Below are 20,743 nucleotides of genomic sequence, written 5' to 3' on the forward strand. Positions count from 1 at the left end.
CAGGGGGGCTGGGTATTGACTGTGTTGGTTGTTCACTGCACAAAAGTGCCCGGATAGCTCTCCTCACCAAGATCCATCTGGATGGAGACACATTTCTACTGTACACCAAGGGGCTGAGGAGGCCTATCAGCCGCCAAGCCTTCATCTGCATGGATCCTTCCTCACTTCTCCAGGCGCAGACCCCACCCCCGCCCCGCCGCACCCAGTTCCCCAAAGCTAGTGCATCATGGAGCTTGAACAGAGAGAAATCAAGCGTCCTTAAAATGCTACTGTGGAGTCAAGATGGGAAGCGGTCAACTAAAATCACTGAAAGCTGTTAAAACCTCCCCATTTAATTTGATTTGCTACGAACTTTAACCCAAAACCAAACTCACTGCTGTCGAGTTGATTCCAACTCATAGTGACCCTACAGGACAGAGGAGAACTGCCCCATAAAGTTTCCAAGGAGCACCTGGCGAATCTGAACTGCCGACCTCTTGCTTAGCAGCCGTAGCACTTAACCACTACGCCACCAGGGTTTCCATGAGCTTTAAATAGAGTTTACAAAACAAGTTCTGAGTAATCAGCAAATTTGGTAAACCTAGCAACGTGATCCACTCGCTTCTGTGAATTGGCCTAGCATCCAGGACAGGGAGGCAGGCCCGTTACCCTTCTGGGATGCATCTTCCTCACCAGAAGGGCTGTTGGGAGGACAGGTCCCACGCTGGCTAGTGGTTTCTATTTTACCCTCAGGTGTAGGATCCCAAGGGAATTAGGACAGAGCTGAGGGTTTACACGAGGCAGAGCACTTCCTCAAGTTCAGCATTCCCAGTTCCTTTCCCCAAGAGGAAGATGGCTGTTCCTGCTCCCTTGTGGTGAGCTCATGGCTGCCGCCCTCAGCCTGTGGTCACCAGGACTGTCCAGCTAGACAAGCCCCACCTTTTAGGACATCCTGGTTATCACTGTGGAGTCCCCGGGTGGTACAAACAGTTAACACGCTTGGTTCCTAACCAAAAGGTCGGAGGCTTGAGTCCACCCACAGGCACCTTGGCAGAGGTTTGACTCAGTCATTGAAAACGCTATGGAGCACAGTTCTACTCAGACACACGTGGGGTCACCATGAGTCAGAGTTGACTCAATGACAACTGTTTTTTTAAATTATCACTGTACTTTACAGTCAGGCACATACCTGATGGAGACCAGGGCTCTGTGGAAGGTTCTGGGCCAAAGCGGCCACTGGCCTCTGCTCTCAGCACCAGCTGCAGCTTTGGTCCTGGCAGTGCTGCCTTCTCGCTTGCATCTCTGGTCACTAGCTGGCCACGTACTCTTTTCTGCACGGCCACTATGCTGTACATTTGCACACTCAGGCATCCTATCTGAAGCTGTTCTTCCAAATGGTCTTAAGCTGTATGTGTTTTGGGACTGCTGGTTTACCGTCCCCCAACGCAGCAGCTTGTCCAGCCACGCTCACCTTCCTAGCCTTGGTCTGCATTATGTCCACCCCTCCATTGCTACTGAGCGGATTAATTTTTATCTGACCACTCTACCATTTTGAATCTTATCTTCTTGATTGACTACAGCTACCCTTTTTCTCACCTTGCTCCCATCAGATGGTTGAAGAAATCAGCGCTCTCCTGCTGAGCATGCTGACAGGCAGCTCCCAAGGACTGAAAGCAAGATGCTACCAGTAAGAGCAAGGACTTCTATTTTTCTTCATTCCTTCAAATTCATCTCTTCCGAATGGACGGGGAACTTTTGTTGCCCTTCGAGTCATTGGTTAAAAATAATCCTTCAGGACAAGAGTATGAGGGGAGAACTGATTTTTAGAGTAGAATAGATACTCTAAATTTAAAATCTATGGTAGGGAATACATGAATATATGTCACTGAAGCATTTCAGAGACTGGCAGAGCCTACCCAGTGGCACCACGGGAGAAAGACCTGCCGATCTGCTTCTGTAAAGATTATAGTTAAGAAAACCCTTTGGGGCAGTTCTACTCTGTCACATGGGGTCACTATGACCAACAATAACAACACTAATTGTAACCACCACCATCACCTGTCAGTTTGTCCCACTGTGGTGCCTTGTGTGTTGCTGTGATGCTGAAAGCTACGCCACCAGTATTTCAAATACCAGCAGGGTCACCCGTGGTGGGCAGGTTTCAGACTAAGACAGGCGAGTGAGAAACACCTAACAGTCTACTTCTGAAAATTAACCATTGAAAACTCTATGGCTCCCAACCGAATATTGTCTGATATACTGCTGGAAGATGAACCCCCAGCTTGGAAGGCACTCAAAATACACAGCGGCCGTAACAATGGGCTTGAGCATACCAATGATCACGAAGATGGTGCAGGAGCAGGCAACATTTCGTTCTGTTGTACATGGGGTCGCTATGAGTTGGAATTGACTTGATGGCAACTAACATCGATTAATTGTAAAAAGTGACTTAGCCATATTTTTCACAGGCAAAGACAGATACATTGAACCCAAAATGCCAGAACCCAAGGACTGAGCCCATTCCAATGGGAAGAATGGCTGCTTGTCCTGGATAGTAAAGGTCTCCCTTTGAAAAGAAGCTACATCGCAGAGTGTCCACAGGATTCAAGGAGTGAGCTCTTCTCCAAGACGCATGGAGAAGATCATCACAGAGTTTCTACTTTGCGCACAGTTATCAACCACTGGAATAGCACCAAATATGCTTCTCTTGAGTGTTTCAATGACCTCTGCTACATTAATTCCCTAACATTAGCAATTTTTAAAATTAAATAAAGAAAATAGACTTGAGAGTAAAGAGCCTCTTAAAAGCTTTAAATATAGGATAAACGGAGTCTAAGTAAGGAGACTGTCGCTCACCAGGGGTGGGTGCTATGGGTAGATGTCTGGCCCTTTATCTCATAGCTGAGATTTGGTTGATTTTTGTGTTTATGAAACATTTATTGTGCAGTTTCTATGTGTCAGGCAGTAGGCTAGGTTCTGGTGATAAAGATGACTATGACACAGACGCTGCCTTAATAAGTTCAGAACCTTAGAGTAGAAGTAGAGGTTGGTAAGTGCTAAAAAAGGTATACGAAAAAACCCCCAAACCAAACCCAGTGCCGTCAAGTCAGTTCCGACTCCTAGCAACCCTGTAGGACAGAACAGAACTGCCTCATAGGGTTTCCAAGGAGTGCCTGGTGGATTCGAACTGCTGACCTTCTGGTAAGCAGCTGTGGCTCTTAACCACTACGCCACCACAGAAAAATGGTATATATGCATTAAAACGAACAAATCAGCCTTAGATGAAATATAATCAGAATGCTGCTCCTTAGAAGCAAGGATAGTGAGATGTCAGACTGCTTCCTTTGGGGATGTCGTCAGGAAAGGCCAACTGCTAGAGAAGGACATCATGTCTAGTAGAGTAGAGGGGTCAGCAATAACAAGGGAAATCCTCAGTGAGACGGACTAACACAACGGCCTCAGCAACGGACACGAATATACCAACAGTCACGAAAATGGTGCAGGACCAGGCGACGTTCCGTCCTGTCGTACACAAGGTCGCCTGGAGTCGGAGCTGACCACGCAACAACTGACAACGGCACACCAGAAGGGGAGTTCAACATTTTAATTTTGAAAAATCCCTTCATTTTTTTCTAGGCTTCTTTGAATGACAATTCCTTTAGCCAAGATGTTGGGTCAACTGAATCATCACAAAGACGACGGATGGAACACTTCGTAAGCTGCAGACTCAAACGCCACTGGTTTCAATATTCTAAGAAACCACTATTTCCACCATTCCGGGGCACTAGGACCAGGTGTCTGTCCTGACTTTCTGGAAACAGTGTGGCCCAGAGCAAAGGGCACTAAAGAACGACACCAGAAAGCTGAGTTCCAGCTGGCTGGTTCTGTTACTGGGTACTTGGATAAGCCACTCATTCTCTTCATTTCCTTTTCTGAAAAATTATGGTTTTTGACTAGCTCATTTCCAAGGTCTTTTCCAACAAAAGATTCTGAGTCTCCGTGGTGACTATCTACCCTGAGACACTTCTAGCTGGAGATGGTTTTCGATTTAGGATTAAAATCCTTACATAAATAAAATCTCTACATGAGACATACAGGCATTTCCCAGATCTTCAGCAGTTACAATTCCAAAACAAACTTGTTGCAGGATAACTTTTTAGAGGTATAAATTACTGCCAGCAAACTGAACGAGAGAAGGAACACCCTTACACCCAGTGAAGTAAAGTTCTCCACTGGACCCAACTCTTGCTGTGGGAAGATGCTTCTTGAAAAGAGCGAGAGAAGACAGAGGAGGTCAGGTCAGTATCTGGACCGCCGAGCAAGCAACAACCAATAGCTCTAACTTTCTACGCTGATGAGGTCCAAGTCACAGAAGTTGGCATCAGAGTCAACTCAACCTCCAGTCACTTAACAGTCTCCAAAAGCTGAGGTCTGTTCCTGGAATGGAAACTAGCTCTGTTTTTCCTAAAATGTTCTTGAACAGTTTCAAGGTTGCTGGGTGTTTTGTTCATGTTTTAGGGAACTATGGAAAAATTTGCACACCACAGAGGGAGCAGCACGAACAGGCAGCAGGGTTGCCTGGGGTAGCCTGACCTGCCTTGCACAGCAGGCTATCAGAATGCCTCCTTGCTGAGGTGGCCCTGGAATGTGCCAGCCACCACCCCGGGTTTTATGGGAGACAGCACGGTGGGAGGCAGGTGACGACACAAGCCATGACTCAGCGGCCTTGGTGCTGTTGTGCGATGGGCTACTATCTCATGTTGTCTTGCTACATCTACTCAGGGGGAGATCAATGGATCAAGTATTAAGCTCTGGCCTTTGAAAAAAAAAGTCCACCAAAAGTTTAAAAAGTGTGTAGGGCTTGATTTTAAAGGACCACTAACAGTGCTCACCAAGAAAAGGGCTCTTTTGATAATGGTGGAAAGACAGATGTTCCTATTACCAGCACGACCCAGCACCTTTTGTTGCCTCAAGCCCACTCAGTTACTTACTTATAAGGAGAACTGCACACACCCAGGTGTTTCTGTAACATACTTACATTGTCTGATATAAACGGAGATTTTTGATGGGACTCAACAGGAAATGTGTAACCATAACTACAAACAAGCAGAACCCAACCGAGTTTATCCCATTCTCATCTTCACATTTATACTCCAAAGAGTCCCTGGGTGGAGCAAACTGTTAAAGCACTGGCTGCTAACTGAAAGATTGGAGCTTCCTGTCCACCCAGAGGCGCTTGGAAGAAAGCCTGATGGTCTACTTCCAAGAAATTAGCCACTGAACACCCTATGGTGCACAGCTCCGCTCTGACACACGTGGAGGTGCCACGAGTCAGAGTCCACTCGATGGCAGCTGGTGGGTATAAACAAATGCTGTTTTTTGCTACTGTTGATACATGTTATAAGCAAGCCTTAATAACGTGCCATGTGCTTCGGATGATACAGCAAGTAAACACTTTAGGTTTTCTGAACATTACCCTGTACGTGTGAGCTGGATGGCTGTAGGTTAGCTAGGCTATGCACATGGCCACTGGCCATTGTGGGTCACGTCCGTGCTTGTTCACAGCTGTGTCCGTGGCACACACACAGGGCCTGGGATCTAGTCAGTATTTGCTGAATGACAACTAAGTAGGATACATTTGCAGAAATGTAACTAGGAAAGGACCATTTAACAGGGAGACAAACAACACCAATTACATTTGGAAAAGGGACAGGGATGGTTATAGACTGTGGATGTTTGAAATGGGCTGGAAATTATTCAGCAAGACAAAATTACGCATAAAAATCACAGGCAGCCTGCCTTTCTTCAGGGCCTAAGAAGTCCTGAAAACGGCCAGAAGAGATGCTGTGTGACCAGACTCACTGCCCTCCTCGAATGACAATTGTTCATATTTTGGGAAGAAAATGTTTTGAGGTGGTTGTTGATGAATCTGCATCACATTATGGAATACAAGATCGCGCCCTTTAAAACCGCAACTCCCCCTTGTCCTTACCGTCAGCGACAAGGCCATGCAGACGAAGGTGAACTTCTTGATGTGGGCCGCCGTGACGGTGTTGCTGGCGCTCACCAATTTGTTGCTGGGGTTGTTCTAGGGGTAAGGAGAAGGACAGTGGTGACGACGGGGTTCAGGGTTACCCTTGGCTGACCACACGTGGATCTGCAGGAGCAGTTCTTTCCTGTTTCATCTGATGTGTCTAAGGTACAGATTTTACCAAATGACAGCTTTGAGGACGGCTGTCACATTGAGGCTCTCTCAGAAGGCCGTCAAGTTTCTGTACATGACTATTAACCAGAGAGGATTCTGGACTGAATGCCCCTTGGAACCTCCTGAACCAGCCCCTCTCCTTGGTGCTAGGCTGCTCATCTTGCCTGGTTCAGGGCTCCAGCTCCGAAGCCTGTTACCTGTCCCAGGTATCCCCTCCCGGCCCCAGTGGACCCTGTGTCTGGCCACCACGGATAACTCCCTAAATGCCATGGCCCTTCTCAGTGACCTTCAGGGCCGTTCCTCCCCTCCAAAGTGGCATAAGTTCGGCAGGGCACTCCAGGCGCTCTTATTCTAAAGTGGACTCACTTTTCCCACTGTTACACTCAGCCCATATTCCCGTCCCAGCCAATGGGGCGTCTTTCTCTTCCCCAACACACCTGTGCTTTCATTTCTCTGTGCTTCTGCTTCCCCTGCTGGATCATCTGACATGCAAACACACCCCTTTCTTCCAGGCCCATCTGTTCCTGAAAGCCTTTCTGATCCCTGACCTCTCCACCAACACTGGACCCCATTTCCTGTAACGCCTGGCGTCTGGACCTCTCCAAGGGCAGGTGTGGCATCCTATCCTGCATTCAGTGGGGCACGCGTTCAAACCCCCCTGCAAGCTAAAGGACTGTGGGTCCTACCCATCTCTGGGGCCCCTGTAGCACTTAGCACACTTGTTCTTGAGTAGACAAGGTCCTAAAAAACCATTTGTTACATTGAATTTTAAGCAAACAATGCAGATGGCTGAGAAGGCCTCTTCTGTTTCTCCAAACCTGTGGCCATCACGGCTCCATGCTGAGCACATCCAGCTCCCAATCAGAGCGCCTGGCCTCTCAGCCGTGAAAACCAGCAAGAAAAACAACCCCCACCTCATTAGGGAGCCAATTAGTCCTGGGGCTGACTTAAACAAACCCTGCACACCTGGCTCCATACACCACCTAATAAGGACACAGCAGCAGAGCTATCACATGGGCCACTTGGAAAGCGCTCTGACTTGTCCTTTAAGAGGAGGATGAGGCAACCTCTCCAGGCCCTTCCCCTTAGCAATGCCACCAGCTCGAACCTCTAAATGATCTTACATTTTCTTAACTCTAGTCTCTAGGGCAAGGGCCCTTGGTGCTGCAAATGGTTAGACTGCTAACCTAAAGGTTAGTGGTTTGGGCCCACCCAGCAGTACTGCGGAAGAAAGGCCTGGCAACCTGCTTCCATTACAATTACAGTCAAGAAAACCGTATAGAATAGTTCTATCTGTGATACACGGCGGTCTCCACAGTTCTATCTGTGACATACGGGGTCTCCACGAGTGGGAATCGACCTGCTGGCAGCCCACAACAGTCTCCAGGATGTATCTGTTTTCTGAATACTAGACTGTGGACATCACAGAGTAAAAATCACAGTGGGCAGGAGATCTCTGTGTCCATATCACCCCAGGAGTCTGTAAGGGTGGTGAGCGGCTGGTGGGGTGAGAAAGAGGCCACTTTGGAGGGAGTTAAGCAATCTCACAAAAACCCAGACGCCACCCAGGTGAGATGACAGTGAGCTACACCTCTTCAGGTGCACTAAAACCTGCGGCTGTTGAGTCAGTTCCGACTCATAGGGACCCTATAGGACTGGGTAGAACTGCCCCATGGGGTTTCCAAGGAGTGGCTGGGGGATTCGAACTGCTGACCTTTTGGTTAGCAGCCCAGCTCTTAACCACTGTGCTGCTGGGGCTCCTCAGGTGTACTATCCCATTTAAAATAGCAAACATTTTGCAAATATGGCTGGAATAAACTAAAATGTGTTATTAGATTAGCATCTGTGTTTCCGTTTGTGTGCCCAATCTGCTCAGGAACACCCTCTCTCCTAGATGATAACTGAAAATGACAGAGAATCGGTACTAGAGGAAGTCTCAGTTCATATTTGGCTAGAACCATCAGGAGTTATGCAAGGAAATTTAAATACTTTATTCTGCAGCCCACAAAGAAGCCAAGGATTTCAACTGTCATGTAGCAAATCCTGGAAATGCACACCAGAAAAAAAAAAAGAAAAGAAAAAGCCAAACCCATTGCCACAGAGTCGATTCTGACTCATAGTGACCCTATAGGACACAGTAGAACTGCCCTATTGGGCTTCCAAAGGAGCAGCTGGTTGATTCCAACTACCGACTTCTTGGGTAGCAGCCGTAGCACTTAACCACTACACCACCAGGGTTTCCAGAGTGTACACCAAACCAAAAACCAAACCCACTGCCGTTCAGTCGATTCCGACTCACAATGACCCTATAGGACAGAGTAGAACTGCCCCATAGGGTTTCCAAGGAGCTCCTGGTGGATCTCAACTGCTGACCTCTTGGTTAGCAGTTGTAGCACTTAACCACTATGCCACCAGGGCTTCCAGAGTGCACACCCAAAACCAAACCAAGCCTATTGCTGTTGAGTTGATTCCGACTCATAGCGACCCTATAGGACAGAGTAGAACTGCCCCATAGAGTTTCCAAGGAGCACCTGGTGGATTCGAACTGCCGACCTTTTCGTTAGCAGCTGTAGTGCTTAACCACTACACCACCAGGGTTTCCCGAGTGCACACCAAAACCAAAAAACCGAACCCAGTGCCGTCTAGTCAATTCTGACTCATAGCGACCCTATAGGACAGAGTAGAACTGCCCCATAGAGTTTCGAAAGAGCGCCTGGCAGATTTGCACTGCCATCCCTTTGGTTAGCAGCCATAGCACTTAACCGCTACACCACCAGGAGTGCACACAGAGGGGTCTCAAACGCTGGCGAATAGACAGCAGTCACACAAGTGGCCTGGGGGAGCTCACCAGCAGGCATGGAAACAAAGGGTGGGGCTTTCAAAGGGTTCCGAGTAATCTGAGTTTCTGGCTAGAGGTACGCTTGTTAGAGGAATTTTTTTGTGGCTCCTAACCTCTGTGAGCATGAATAAGACACTGCTTTTCTTGGATGCTTCTCCAGAAACTGTACAGTGTTGTATTGTTAAATTTTATTATTCCGTGGGAGCCAAAGCCAATTTCAGACGTGACTTTCACAGCGAGGAGGTTCTAACACTTTAGTACCTGCTATTCTTTTCCAGTTTTATTACATCATCTTATTCTCCGAGAACTAGACTGAAATTTAGCAGGAAGACCTATAGACAGTTCGATTTTCCGGGATTTTCTTCTATACTCATGTTCCTTAAAAAGAAAACACTCGGTTCTGTCACTAGATTGAATGAAACTCAAACATGGAGGTTGGCTCTCCTGAAAGTGACTCAGGCGTCCTGACGTCCACTCTCTAAGGTCTGCAAAGCAGGAGTGGAAGCCGTTTTTGTAACTAGACGTTTATAGTAGGTTGCGGGTCCTTACAGTCTACACACAGCTGAGTTTGGGCTAGACCACGACCCATCACGTTAGGCTGCGTGGTGGGAAGCCCTACTGTGTTCCGAGGTGAGCTAGCTGCATGGCTGAGCAGGGATGAAAAAGGAGGAGGAAAGCAATAGAGATGAAAATGAGCATGGGGGCTGGGTGGTGTGGAAGAACGCCGTGGCTAGGGGTGTGTGAGCAGAGGTGTGTGTGTATGTTTGCATGAGCTTGCACTAGTGGGAAAACTGCCTGTGAACCCTGGGATCAGAGAAGAGGAAGTACTGATAGTGGAGGGCATCTTTCCAGACCTGACCTCTACCTCATCCCTGTCAGGAGTTGCCCATGGGGATACCCTTGGGTCAGGGTGAAGGTGGGGTGGGAGGCAGGTCAGACACCCCTCCTGGCTCCCACTCCAGAGGTCTTGCCCCTCCCAGAGGCCCACAAACAGTTCAGGGTGGCCTTTTAGATGCCAGTGGCCATGTGAAGAAGTAGGAACTCCTGCAGTCTGTGGCTGGCCTGGATTTGTGTGGCTTTCCAGGGTTTCATGTGCCCATGGGGTGTCAGGAAAGAGGAATGGGGGAGCCCAGCGTTAGCCAGGCTCAAAGCCACAGGGCCCAATCTTCCGGAGTGGATCTGCTGGGACCCCCGACAAAGAGGCTTCCTTGCCTCACCTCACAGGACTCTTGTTGGGAGAAGATGAACTGGTATCAGCAATGCTCTGAGTTAACAAGATCAACAAAAAAACCCCAAACCTGTTGCTGTCAAGTGGATTCTGACTCATAGTGACCCTATAGGACAGAGTAGAACTGCCCATAGAGTTTCCAAGGAGTGCCTGGTGGGTTCAAACTGCCAACTTTTTGGTTAGCAACCATAGCACTTAACCACTACACCACCAGGGTTTCCTGCTCGGAATTAGTTCCATAGAAAACCAAGGCAAAGAAGTCACTATTCAGAGTACAAGTAGCAGGGTATCTCATCTTTCCTAGTTTTCATGACAAGATATTGTATAATAGCTTTTTTTTTTTCTTTTGGTGTGCTTTGCCATGCATTCATTTTAGGTCAAAAGTCTACAGGTTCAAATAATTAAGCTTTAATTAAATGCAGATTTTATTAAATAGCCGGTAGGACAGCCCACCCTGCCACAGGCTGCGGGTCAGAAGGCTTACGTGCCTCCCTGGGCTGTGTCAGCAGAGGGGTCAGGGAACAGAGCTGCTGTTCACAGAGGTTTTCAGCTGGCGTAAGCTGGCCACATGGAAACCAAACTGGACCCAGGCTTGCTTTGTGGACAACTTGTGTGGGATGTACACCACCACACCGAGACACGCCTCTGAGCTCAAGCACTGAGCTGTGAGCTGAAGCAGCGGGTTGTCAGTAAGCTAGTGCTGTAACTGTAAAGACCACAGAAACAAAAGCCATATTAAAAACCATCTTTGGAGAGCTTATTTTCCCCTTTGCAAACAAATAATTTCTCAGTTGGAATATCCTAAAGGTGACAATGGGGAGGTAATTTGGAAATGCATTACAGCAGCGGCATCACCGGAAGCCTAAATGTGCTCATTTGTTTTTTCTGGAGGAAAAGATTCCATGGTCTCCTTCAACACTGCCTGACAAAGGGAGGTGAGGCTGAAAAACGGCACCACACTCCTCGCCAGTGACCCAGACGAGTGTTTCAGACATCACACCACACAGGTGCTCACCTTGTCAAAAGCAGGATAGACAGCGCGGATTTCCGTCAACCAGCCATATGGCATGTGACCCACGGGATACGTTGCTGTCAAAATCGCCACCGCCTGTAACAGGAAGGAGAGTCAGTGGAATTGGCATTTGCATCAGCAGAAGGCACCTCCAGTGCTGCCGTCAGCCACGTGGCAACAAGCGGTCTCAGCTGTGGTCACAGCTGACAGCTCCCCCAACTTTGGGTGCCAGAGGGCCAGCCCCAGGACAGGAGGGAGGGGGTAACAATAACACAGAGCTGCGCTTTAAGGCACAGGTGCGGGCTGTCTGCGGGGGAGTGCCAACAGAGTGGACCTCAGAGAAAGGAGGATGCGTCTTGCTTTACAAGAATCCAGTGAGAAACAGGCTCAGAGAGCTGGCTCAGAAGCCAAGATTTCAACCCAAGGTCACCAGACTCCAACATCTTTGTTCTTTCCATTAAGCAAACCCAATCCTCTAGTCTAGTCTAGCCCAATTCTTTTTTTTTTTTTTTTTAACTTTACTGTGTTTTAGGTGAAAGTTTACAGCGCAAATTAAGTTTCTCATTCAAAAATTTATACACAAATAGTTTTGTGACACTGGTTGCAATCCGCACAATGTGTCAGCACTCCCCCCTTTTCCCTTCCTACCCCCAGGTTCTTTGTGTCCATTTGTCCAATTTTCCTGGCCCTTCCTGCCTTCTCATCTTTGCTTTTGGGCAAGTGTTGCCCATTTGGTCTCATATACTTATCTATGGAGCACATTCCTCAGGGAGGTTATTGTTTGTTTTACAGGCCTGTCTAATCTTTGGCTGAACAGTGAACTTCAGGGGTGGTTTCAGTTTTGAGTTAACAAGGTGTCTGGGGACGATAGTCTCAGTGGTTCCTCCAGTCTCTGTCAGACCAGCAAGTCTGGTCTTTTTTTCCGTAAATTTGAATTTTGTTCTACATTGTTCTCCTGCTCTGTCCAGGATCCTCTATTGTAATCCCTGTCAAGGCACTCAGTGGTGGTAGCCAGGCACCATCTAGCTCTTCTGTCTAGCCCAGTTTTTTTTTTTGGACATTGATTAAAATTATATTTGAGTAGAATATATAATAACATGAAAATATCCTTGCCATTTCATTAAAGAAAAATGGAAATGAGTAGTAGTATCTCATATTTGCATAAAAATGTAGATACACAAAAATATTGGAACGATACACACAGTCAGCAACTCTGGGTGATGGGATTGCAGATGGTTTTTATTTTCTCAATTATATTCTACTCTTTGTTTTCTAAGAATTGTGCAATAAATATGTATTATATATATCATAAGAATATTTTCTTTTTTTATTGTGCTTTAAGTGAAAGTTTACAATTCAAGTTAGTTTCTCGTACAAAGACTTATACACACATTGTTATGTGACCCTAGTTGCTCCCCCTGTAATGTGACAGCACGCTCCTCTCCACCCTGTATTCCCCGTGTCCATTCAGCCAGCTCCTGTCCACCTCTGCCTTATCTCGCCTCCAGACAGGAGCTGCCCACATAGTCTCATGTGTCCACCTGAGCCAAGAAGCTCACTCCTCACCAGTATCATTTTACGTCTCATAGTCCAGTTTAATCTTTGTCTGAAGAGTTGTCTAGCCCGATTCATCTCAAAGTGAGAAGTACAGCCCTCCCCAGTCTCTGGATACCCTTCGTCTGGCCTCCACCTCTGCCTGCATCCCATCCTTAGGGAGCTAATGTTACATGTTTGTCTCTGGCCTTGTGGCACCCCCAACTCAACTCCCTTCCAACCAGTGCAATCAGAACAGCCCACTGGTTTTTAATATAAGAAAACTGAATACTTCTTACATGAAGCTATTAACTTTCCTCCCCATGGAAGGGAGTGTCTTTTCTCATGTGAATCAAAAAAAAAAAAAAAGAAAACCAAACAGCAAAAACTTCAAACCTACAAGTTGGCAGAGTTCAAATCTGTCACCTAACAGCCATGCCCAGCGGTGCTAGGAACATGAGGTAAGTCCACCATGAGGGAAGTGGTGTGGTGGCAGAGAAAGGCTGTGGAACCAGGCAGACCTGGATTCCCTGGATCACGTCCTAGCTGTGCGAGGCATGAGCTCTCAGGGCCTCCCATTCCTCAGCAGAACAACGAGAATAATGATACCCCTGCACAGAGTTGTTGGGGAGTCGACATGTATGTAAATGCTGGCCACATAAGCAGATGGTCCATAAGTGTGGTTCTCCACCAAACGCGCGGCTCTCTGCCCTTGAGATCAATTTAGAAACTGCTTTAATATATAATTTGCCCGACTCTTTATTTTATTTCTTTCAAGGAAGACGGACTCTTAGCACACAGATGACGGGGGTCATATTCTCCTTCCTGGGCAACTTAAACTCAACTCCTCAAGCGAAAAAGTGGCTGTATTGCAGAAGCCACCCAAGAAGACATTCATGATTAAAAAACAAAATTCAGGAACAAACTGAGGCAAGAGTGGGCACTCTGCTTTTGATTTATGTGCTTCTCTTTCCAAGCCAATGTGAGCTGCTTCCCGGGACATGGAAACTGGCAGGAGACCGAGGCCGGAGACTTGCTGACGGTGCATTCATGGCTCACGGGTGCTCTCTTGCAAAGCACCGTGTAAACAGGAGGCCCTGATGAGCAGACACCGGCCTTCCGTCAGGATCAGCAGTCCCAGGGACAGGATGAACTCTCCAGAGGGCAGTTGTAGGAGGAAGCAAAATGAAGTCATTCTATTTGTTCATGTCCTACTTGAAGGAGGGAAAAAGTGATGCAAATCTTTCTTTAAAGAAGCTGCCAGTTTCTGGATAGATTTGAGTTCTGAGTGGCTAAATAAAGAAGCTCCTCAGTGGATGAGGGCAGACTGCTAAAAAGCACACGAAGTCATGACAGGTTGGGTGGTACAGAAAAGGTGTGGAAAGAAAAGGTGTGAGGAGGCTGGGTCAAAATGGAGGCCCCAGCCCTTCACCCACGGATATTTTCATTTCATCTGTGGCCGTGTGGTACATTCCACCATCTGCTGCAATTGCAGCCAAGCGGTGACAGGCTGAGTTCACGGAAAAAGTGGAAGAGCCACTGGGTGGGAGTCAGAGAACCTGGATCCTCAAATTAGCCCAGCTTCTAGCTAGTTTTGGGTCTCTAACCTTGCTGTACCTCAGTTTCCTCATGGTAAAAGAGAAGGATAGACTAGATGTTTTCTTCCACAATCATGTAAGACATGAAGACGCTCAATGAGATCCTCACGGCTTCTTAGTATGAGTGTATCTCATAATTTAACATATTGAAATGCTTGCACTCTCAAGATCAATTGGAGGCAAATTTGTAAAGACACCTCCGCTTTCAGAGTGCCACATACCCAGAAACTGCCCTACCTCCGTAGCTGCAGAACTGCCGCCAAGATCACGGGAAACAAAGAGGTTGACGATGGGCCTACTGATTCTCTGGGTAGCCAAGATGAGGGCCAAAGGCCACCAGAAGCTCAGCATCTTTCTGATTGTTGCATCTCCCTGCGTCAAGAAATAGAGAAAAAAGTTCACTCGACTCAAGAGACAGAATAGGGAAAAAAAAAAAAAAAAAAATCAGAGCCAACACCTTTCCTTTTTTGTCAATCATCAGTCAATTAACTATTAAAAATAACATAAGGAAAAGCCTCTATAGACAGGCCAGGCTGAACTAAAATAACTCATACAGCTTTATTAGAAATTAACTCAGATGGCTGGCAAGTGCCTATGAAATCAGAACATACACTTAAGCCTGATGGATCCACACTTTTTTTTTTTCATTCAAGGCCACTCTAAGCAAGGTAAGACCCAACGCCATGGGCCGAGAAACAGGTCTGAAATTACTCTTTGTTTCAATTATCAAACTGACTGGTTAGAAGCCAGTCAGTAAGAGGTAACTCTCAGGAAAAAAAAAGACTTTAATTTATTTTGGAATTAGTGAGTGCCTATAAATGTGCCTAATTATTCGGACACTCTATGAACCTACTGCAGCGGTTCTTACTCACAAAGCTCTTTGTCAAGTCACGTAAATGGTTCAGAAGAATAAGCAAAATAAAAGCATGAAAAGGAAAAGCAATTCATTATGCAACTTTGGTTTTGATTCCTCATGAGGACAGGAAATACATTATGGAACCCTCTCAGCCACTTTCATTTGTTTTCCTTTCCCGTTGGCTGAACGTTAACAGATGGGCTGTCAAACCAATTTGATGTGGTTGTCCTAGTGATGGGAATAATTAGATGGGATTTTATTGATGGCCTGACCTCGGATGGAGGTAAGTGGTCAATAAATACAATTACTGCATTGACATGATGAAAGTAACATGTGGTCAAAGGTGGGATCTGGGGGTGGAGTGTGGCAATTTATTTAGCGATGTATGTCATCGTTCAGATCTGTCTTGTAGCTAGATGGAAACAAACCCAAATGATGTCTAATACCTATGGGTAGAAAAAATTTGCAAACTCACAAATCAGATACTGTTTGTACTTATGATAAAAAGAATGCTTTGGCCAGTTATGTAAGATTATGCCTTCCTTGTAGCTCATTCAGCTTTCGAGGCACGTGTCAAGCTCCACCTCCTCCGGGGCAGCTTCCTGGACTGCTGCAGCCTCCAACAGTATCTTCCTTCTCTCAGCCCAGTGGCTCTTGTACTCTCATTGCACTTTATGCGCGGTCTTGGATTCATTTCTAATTGTTGTTTCAGTGTTGGTCTTAAGTGTCAAATGAGACTCAAAGCTGCTTAAGGGTAGACACCGTATCTTAAAATGTTCTGTGTCCTCCTATGTACTAATGCTCTACTTGGTCCACAGAAGGCACATGAATAACAGATTGAGATTGAATAGTACGGGTAACATATAAACTAAGCTTGGATCCCTGCTGTGAAATTAAAAATATATAAAATATGAATTTAAGGGTGTCAAACCCCAAAAAACCAAACCTGTTGCCCTCAAGTTGGTTCCAACTCATGCTGACCCTAAAGGACAGAGTAGAACTGCTCCATAGGGTTTCCAAGGAGCAGCTGGTGGATTTGAACTGCTGACCTTCTGGTTAGCAGTCATAAATCTCAACCATGGTGCCATCAGGGCTCCTCAAAGGTGCCAGGGTCCTAAAATGTTTGCCGACTACAGAATACCTTACTTTTGGCAACAGAGAGTAGGAAGAATCATGAATGTTGTCTCTACTCCTTGGCCTGACATGACTCACTGTGCCTTAGTCTCCTCATAAGAAGATAAGGAGGCTGAGTAATGACTTCTAAGATCTCGTCCATGTCTAGAATTCATTAGTTCTCTGACTGCTCTTCCTGTGGGTGCTACCTAGCATTTGGCTTTTGGGTGTGCTTATCATGCTAATGCCTCACTGTACAGAGGGCTGGAGTGAGCTTTCATTTTACTCCGAACGCGCTGAGAGCTTGCTGTCGCATTGGTGGAGACATACCCCCAGCTCTGGCCCACTGCGGTCGGGGATGATGTCGTGAATGTTCCTGTAGTAACCCAGGCACAAGGTGGTGCAGCGGACGAGTGCGCCCATGTACAAGGACAGGATTGGAATGAGCAGAGGCTCTCTGCATTCCAGATGACTGTGCAGCAAAATGGCCACGAAAACAACCTAGAGAAGGGAAGGAAGGACAAGTCACAGGAAGAAGACAGGAGCAGCCACACAAAGCACAGGCCCACCCTCTGGCACCCAGGTGAGACACCGCTGAGCGAAAATGTCAATTCTGATGCAGATATAGAGACCGGAGCGTGGGCTCTGACTCAGTGCTGCTCCGGCATGACTCGGGTTCAGGTGTTTGGGATCTCTCGGAAAGGCACGCCGATCGTTCTGTCACATTCACTACAGAGATTCTTTAACGGTGGCTGTGCATCTGGTTAAGGCTATCACTGAAAAAAGTCGGGGACCTTTGGAGCTTCTCCCCCCAAATGTGGTAGAGCTTCTGCCTGTTGAGGCTGGGAAGCTGAGGTGCACATGTAATTCACCTCCGAAAGGACGTAAGTTACTTTCCACTGAGGAAAAAACAGTGTTGATCAATGATGACAGAAAAATGGACAATAATAGTTATAAGATCAATTCAGTAAAAATGCTGCAAAAATACTGACATTAATTATTATAATACAACCTAAATCAAAAGGTCAACTATAACTTATGAAAGGGTAAGTTGAAATAACCAGAGTCAGGAGAGACTGAATTAATAATAAAGTGTCAATCTCTACCCAACAGGAGGTCTCTAGAGCAAATTCAACAATGTATGAACCGCCCAGTCCTGCGGAAACCAGAGAATCAGCCCAGCCTTTGTCCCGAGTCCTCCCGGACTGTCGGAAGACCGCTGACTGCAAAAGTAGGGACGTGGGTCTGGATATTCCTGAGCCAGATCAACCTTAACGACCAGATAATCATGGCAAATAGGCATGTAGAATATACTACAACTGAGCGACCCAGAGCAGAGAAGGATTCTCCCGATGGTTCTATCACCAAGAAATCAGCCACGAAGAAAAGTAAGAAAAGCAGCAGGCGAATGAGCATGATTCCAGTATCAGGACATCGACTGCTGCAGAGTACAGAGAGCAGGACAATGCAGACAGACGCCTCTGAAGGAAATAAAGTATTAGGTGCTAAAGGCGATTTGTTCTCAGCGTAGACCGACACGTGAGCCCAGGCTGTCATTCTCAAACCCAGTTAGTGAGACGGACCTGAACACATACATCCTCAGGGGACTAGAGTGGCCAGACGGGCCAGACGGAGGTGCGGCTTTGCTGTGTGGAAGCAAGGCTGCTGGGAGCACCGCCAGGTGAGCGGCCACAGGCTGGGGCGCACTCACACGCCAAAGCCCCTTCCCCACCAAGGAAACAGCAGAACTCCGTGATGGAAACAAGATAGATGACCTCCCTGTGCTTTTCATCTCAAGGACACCAAGAAGCGATCTCTAAAGCAGGCTTTAAGTAGGCGGTAAGGAGCCCTGGTGGCACATATGGTTAAGTGCTCAGCTGCTAATGGAAAGGTTGGCAGTTTGAACCCTTCCAGCGGCTCCACCAGGAGAAAGACTTGGTGATCTGCTCCTGTAAAGATTACAGCCAAGACAACTCTTTGGGGCAGTTCTGCTCTGTCACGCTGGGTCGCTAAGCGTTGGAATTGACTCCTTGGCACACGACATGAACAAGAAGAAGCCGGTGGTGGGAAGGCCAGAATTCTACTGGGAAAAGATCCTGGTGGCTACAGGGGCACATGGGTGGAGGAGAGGCAGGGCAGATGGACGGGGTGAGAGGAGGCTTCTGTAATAGATCAGGTGGGAGAGGATGAGCCCTGGGAGGTGGGTGAGGGCTGCAGAGATGGGAGGAATTGGGCAGGTTCGAGAAAAGCCTGGACTAAAACCTCCAAGGCTTGGTGATGCAAAGAGGCGCTCTGAGGGTAGCTCCTTGGTCTGAGCAGCTGGTTGTGCCAGGGATTCCCTGAGATGGGGACTCAAGGATGAAATGCTTCCTACAGAAAGATCATTAACTCAGGCCTTTGATGTATTTAAGTGAGAACGTCAGAAACACAGTTCGGAGCTCTGAGGGGATGGCTGTCACTGTTAGTTGCCATGGAGTCTATTTTTGAATCATAGTGACCCCGTGTGACAGAGCAGAACAGCCCTATATGGTTTTCTAGGCTGTAAACTTTATAGGAGCAGATTGCCAGGTCCTTCTACTATGGAGCAGCTGGGTGGGTTCAGATGGCCAACCTTTTGGTTAGCAGCCAAGCGCTTAACCAAGCGCTTAGCCACCAGGGCCCCTTAAACCAAAAACCAAACCCAGTGCCGTCGAGTCAATTCCAACTCATAGCAACCCTATAGGACAGAGTAGAACTACCCCATAGAGTTTCCAAGGAGCGCCTGGGGGATTTGAACTCCCGACCCTTTGGTTAGCAGCCGTAGCACTAAACCACTACACCACCAGGGTTTTTATTTGGAGACCATAAATCATGTTATGGATGGTATAAACCTAGGGCACAAATTAGATTCTTCATGAATAAAACAGTGTAAGAAGAGAGGAGGAACCTCGACACTGACAAGCCCATGGAGGAGGCTGAGTCACAGAGATAGAAGAAGCACCAGGACCGCAATGCGGAGAGCCAACGGCAAGTGCTGTCTCATGGAGGAGGTAGCCCTCAGGTAGGGTAGAGCTGTGAGAGGCCAGGTCGGATGACAGAAGCTGCACTGGACTCGGTGTGGAGGTCACTAGTAAGAACCGTGTGCAGGTGGAAGCCAGCCTCGAGGAGGTAGAAGAGTGAAGAGGAAGTGAAAAAATAGAAGCGGTGAGTAGAAACCACTCTGCCAAGAAGTTAAACTATGAGGTGATAGAGAACTGTCACTGCAGAGGTCTGTAGGATCCTGACAGCTTGTTATCCTTGCTGTTCCTGCTGTGTGAAGATGGTGGGTCTCTGAGCAGGCTGGCATGCCAAGAGAAAAGATCTGGGAGAGAGAATGGGTCATTGATAATCCGTTAATTATCGATGGATTATCAAGGCAGGACAGGGCAGGACCCAAGGCGCAGGGGGCGCGTGGCCCTTGCGGGAGGAGGACCACTTCCTCTCTGACAAGGACGGCAAAACCGGGAGGATGCTTGGGGGTTTCATGGCCAGAAGTTGAAGAATTTGTTGGCTTTAATTTTCCTACAGAATTGGGAAACGAGGCCATCTTTAATTTTCCTAGAGAAGTGGGAAACGAGGCCATCTATGGGGTGGGTAGAGACCCTCTGAAACAGTTATTACAGAGAATGAAGTGAGATAAGTGACCAGATTCTGAATTGATTGATCAGTTTGCCATGCTGTGTAACCTTCCACGGGAGCACCTGCTGCCTGGGATAGAAGGTACAGAAGGCGGGGCTGGTTCAGGACTGGGGTTTATCCAGGAGGCTGAGAGGAAGCAAAGGAGCTTAAAGCAGTGCTGGAGGCTTACTGAACTGACTGTCTAGGGCTGGCGGCTGAGTTCAGAAGGCAGGGTCCAACGACAGCAGGTAGGTCAAAGGCTGGAGGTCCCAGCGAGCTCAGAAAACCTCCAGGAACTCTCGTTCTGATGTAGAGTCCAGACGATCACGGAATAGGACAACAAACGGCACTAAGTTCATTAATCCCTCGACATGTGACTGTTAACAATAACGGTGGCAGAGAAAAGGATGCCCTGTTTGGACCAAACCAAGAAGTTTTTTGTACTGCTGACTCAGGTGTGAAATCAATTCGTTTTGTAAAATTAAAAGGGAAAAAAAGTCATCTCTGAAATCTAGGGTATTGTAAACTAGAGTTCATTTTATCAATGGCAATTACTGGCTGTCTACCTATGCCATGGTGGTCTTCCAGAGTACTTGGCACAAGATCTATTTACTCATCACCAACTTAGGTCACTTACAAATGCCTTCAGGGACTGAGAGGAAAGAAGGCTATGACACGGCTAAACCATCAAACTAGTTATTATGCAGAAAAATGCAAAAGCCGTGATGATGGAATCAATAAAAT

At 47.2% G+C, this 20,743-nt stretch overlaps 1 protein-coding gene across 4 annotated transcripts in view; it reads right to left on the bottom strand.

Annotated features, from left to right (window-relative positions):
• ANKH (ANKH inorganic pyrophosphate transport regulator) overlaps window positions 1-20,743 on the bottom strand; it is a 169,871-nt gene that overhangs the window by 29,973 nt on the left and 119,155 nt on the right. For all 4 annotated transcript variants that reach the window (XM_049861323.1, XM_049861315.1, XM_049861328.1 and 1 more), the window contains exons 5-8: window positions 16,694-16,864; window positions 14,632-14,766; window positions 11,267-11,359; window positions 5,972-6,067 (exon numbers count right to left, since the gene is read on the bottom strand). In XM_049861323.1, the coding sequence (XP_049717280.1) occupies window positions 5,972-6,067; window positions 11,267-11,359; window positions 14,632-14,766; window positions 16,694-16,864 (495 nt within the window). The remainder of the gene's footprint in view (window positions 1-5,971; window positions 6,068-11,266; window positions 11,360-14,631; window positions 14,767-16,693; window positions 16,865-20,743) is intronic.

This window comes from Elephas maximus, chromosome 2, assembly GCF_024166365.1.
Source record: "Elephas maximus indicus isolate mEleMax1 chromosome 2, mEleMax1 primary haplotype, whole genome shotgun sequence".
In the NCBI taxonomy this organism is placed as follows: Eukaryota; Metazoa; Chordata; class Mammalia; order Proboscidea; family Elephantidae; genus Elephas; species Elephas maximus.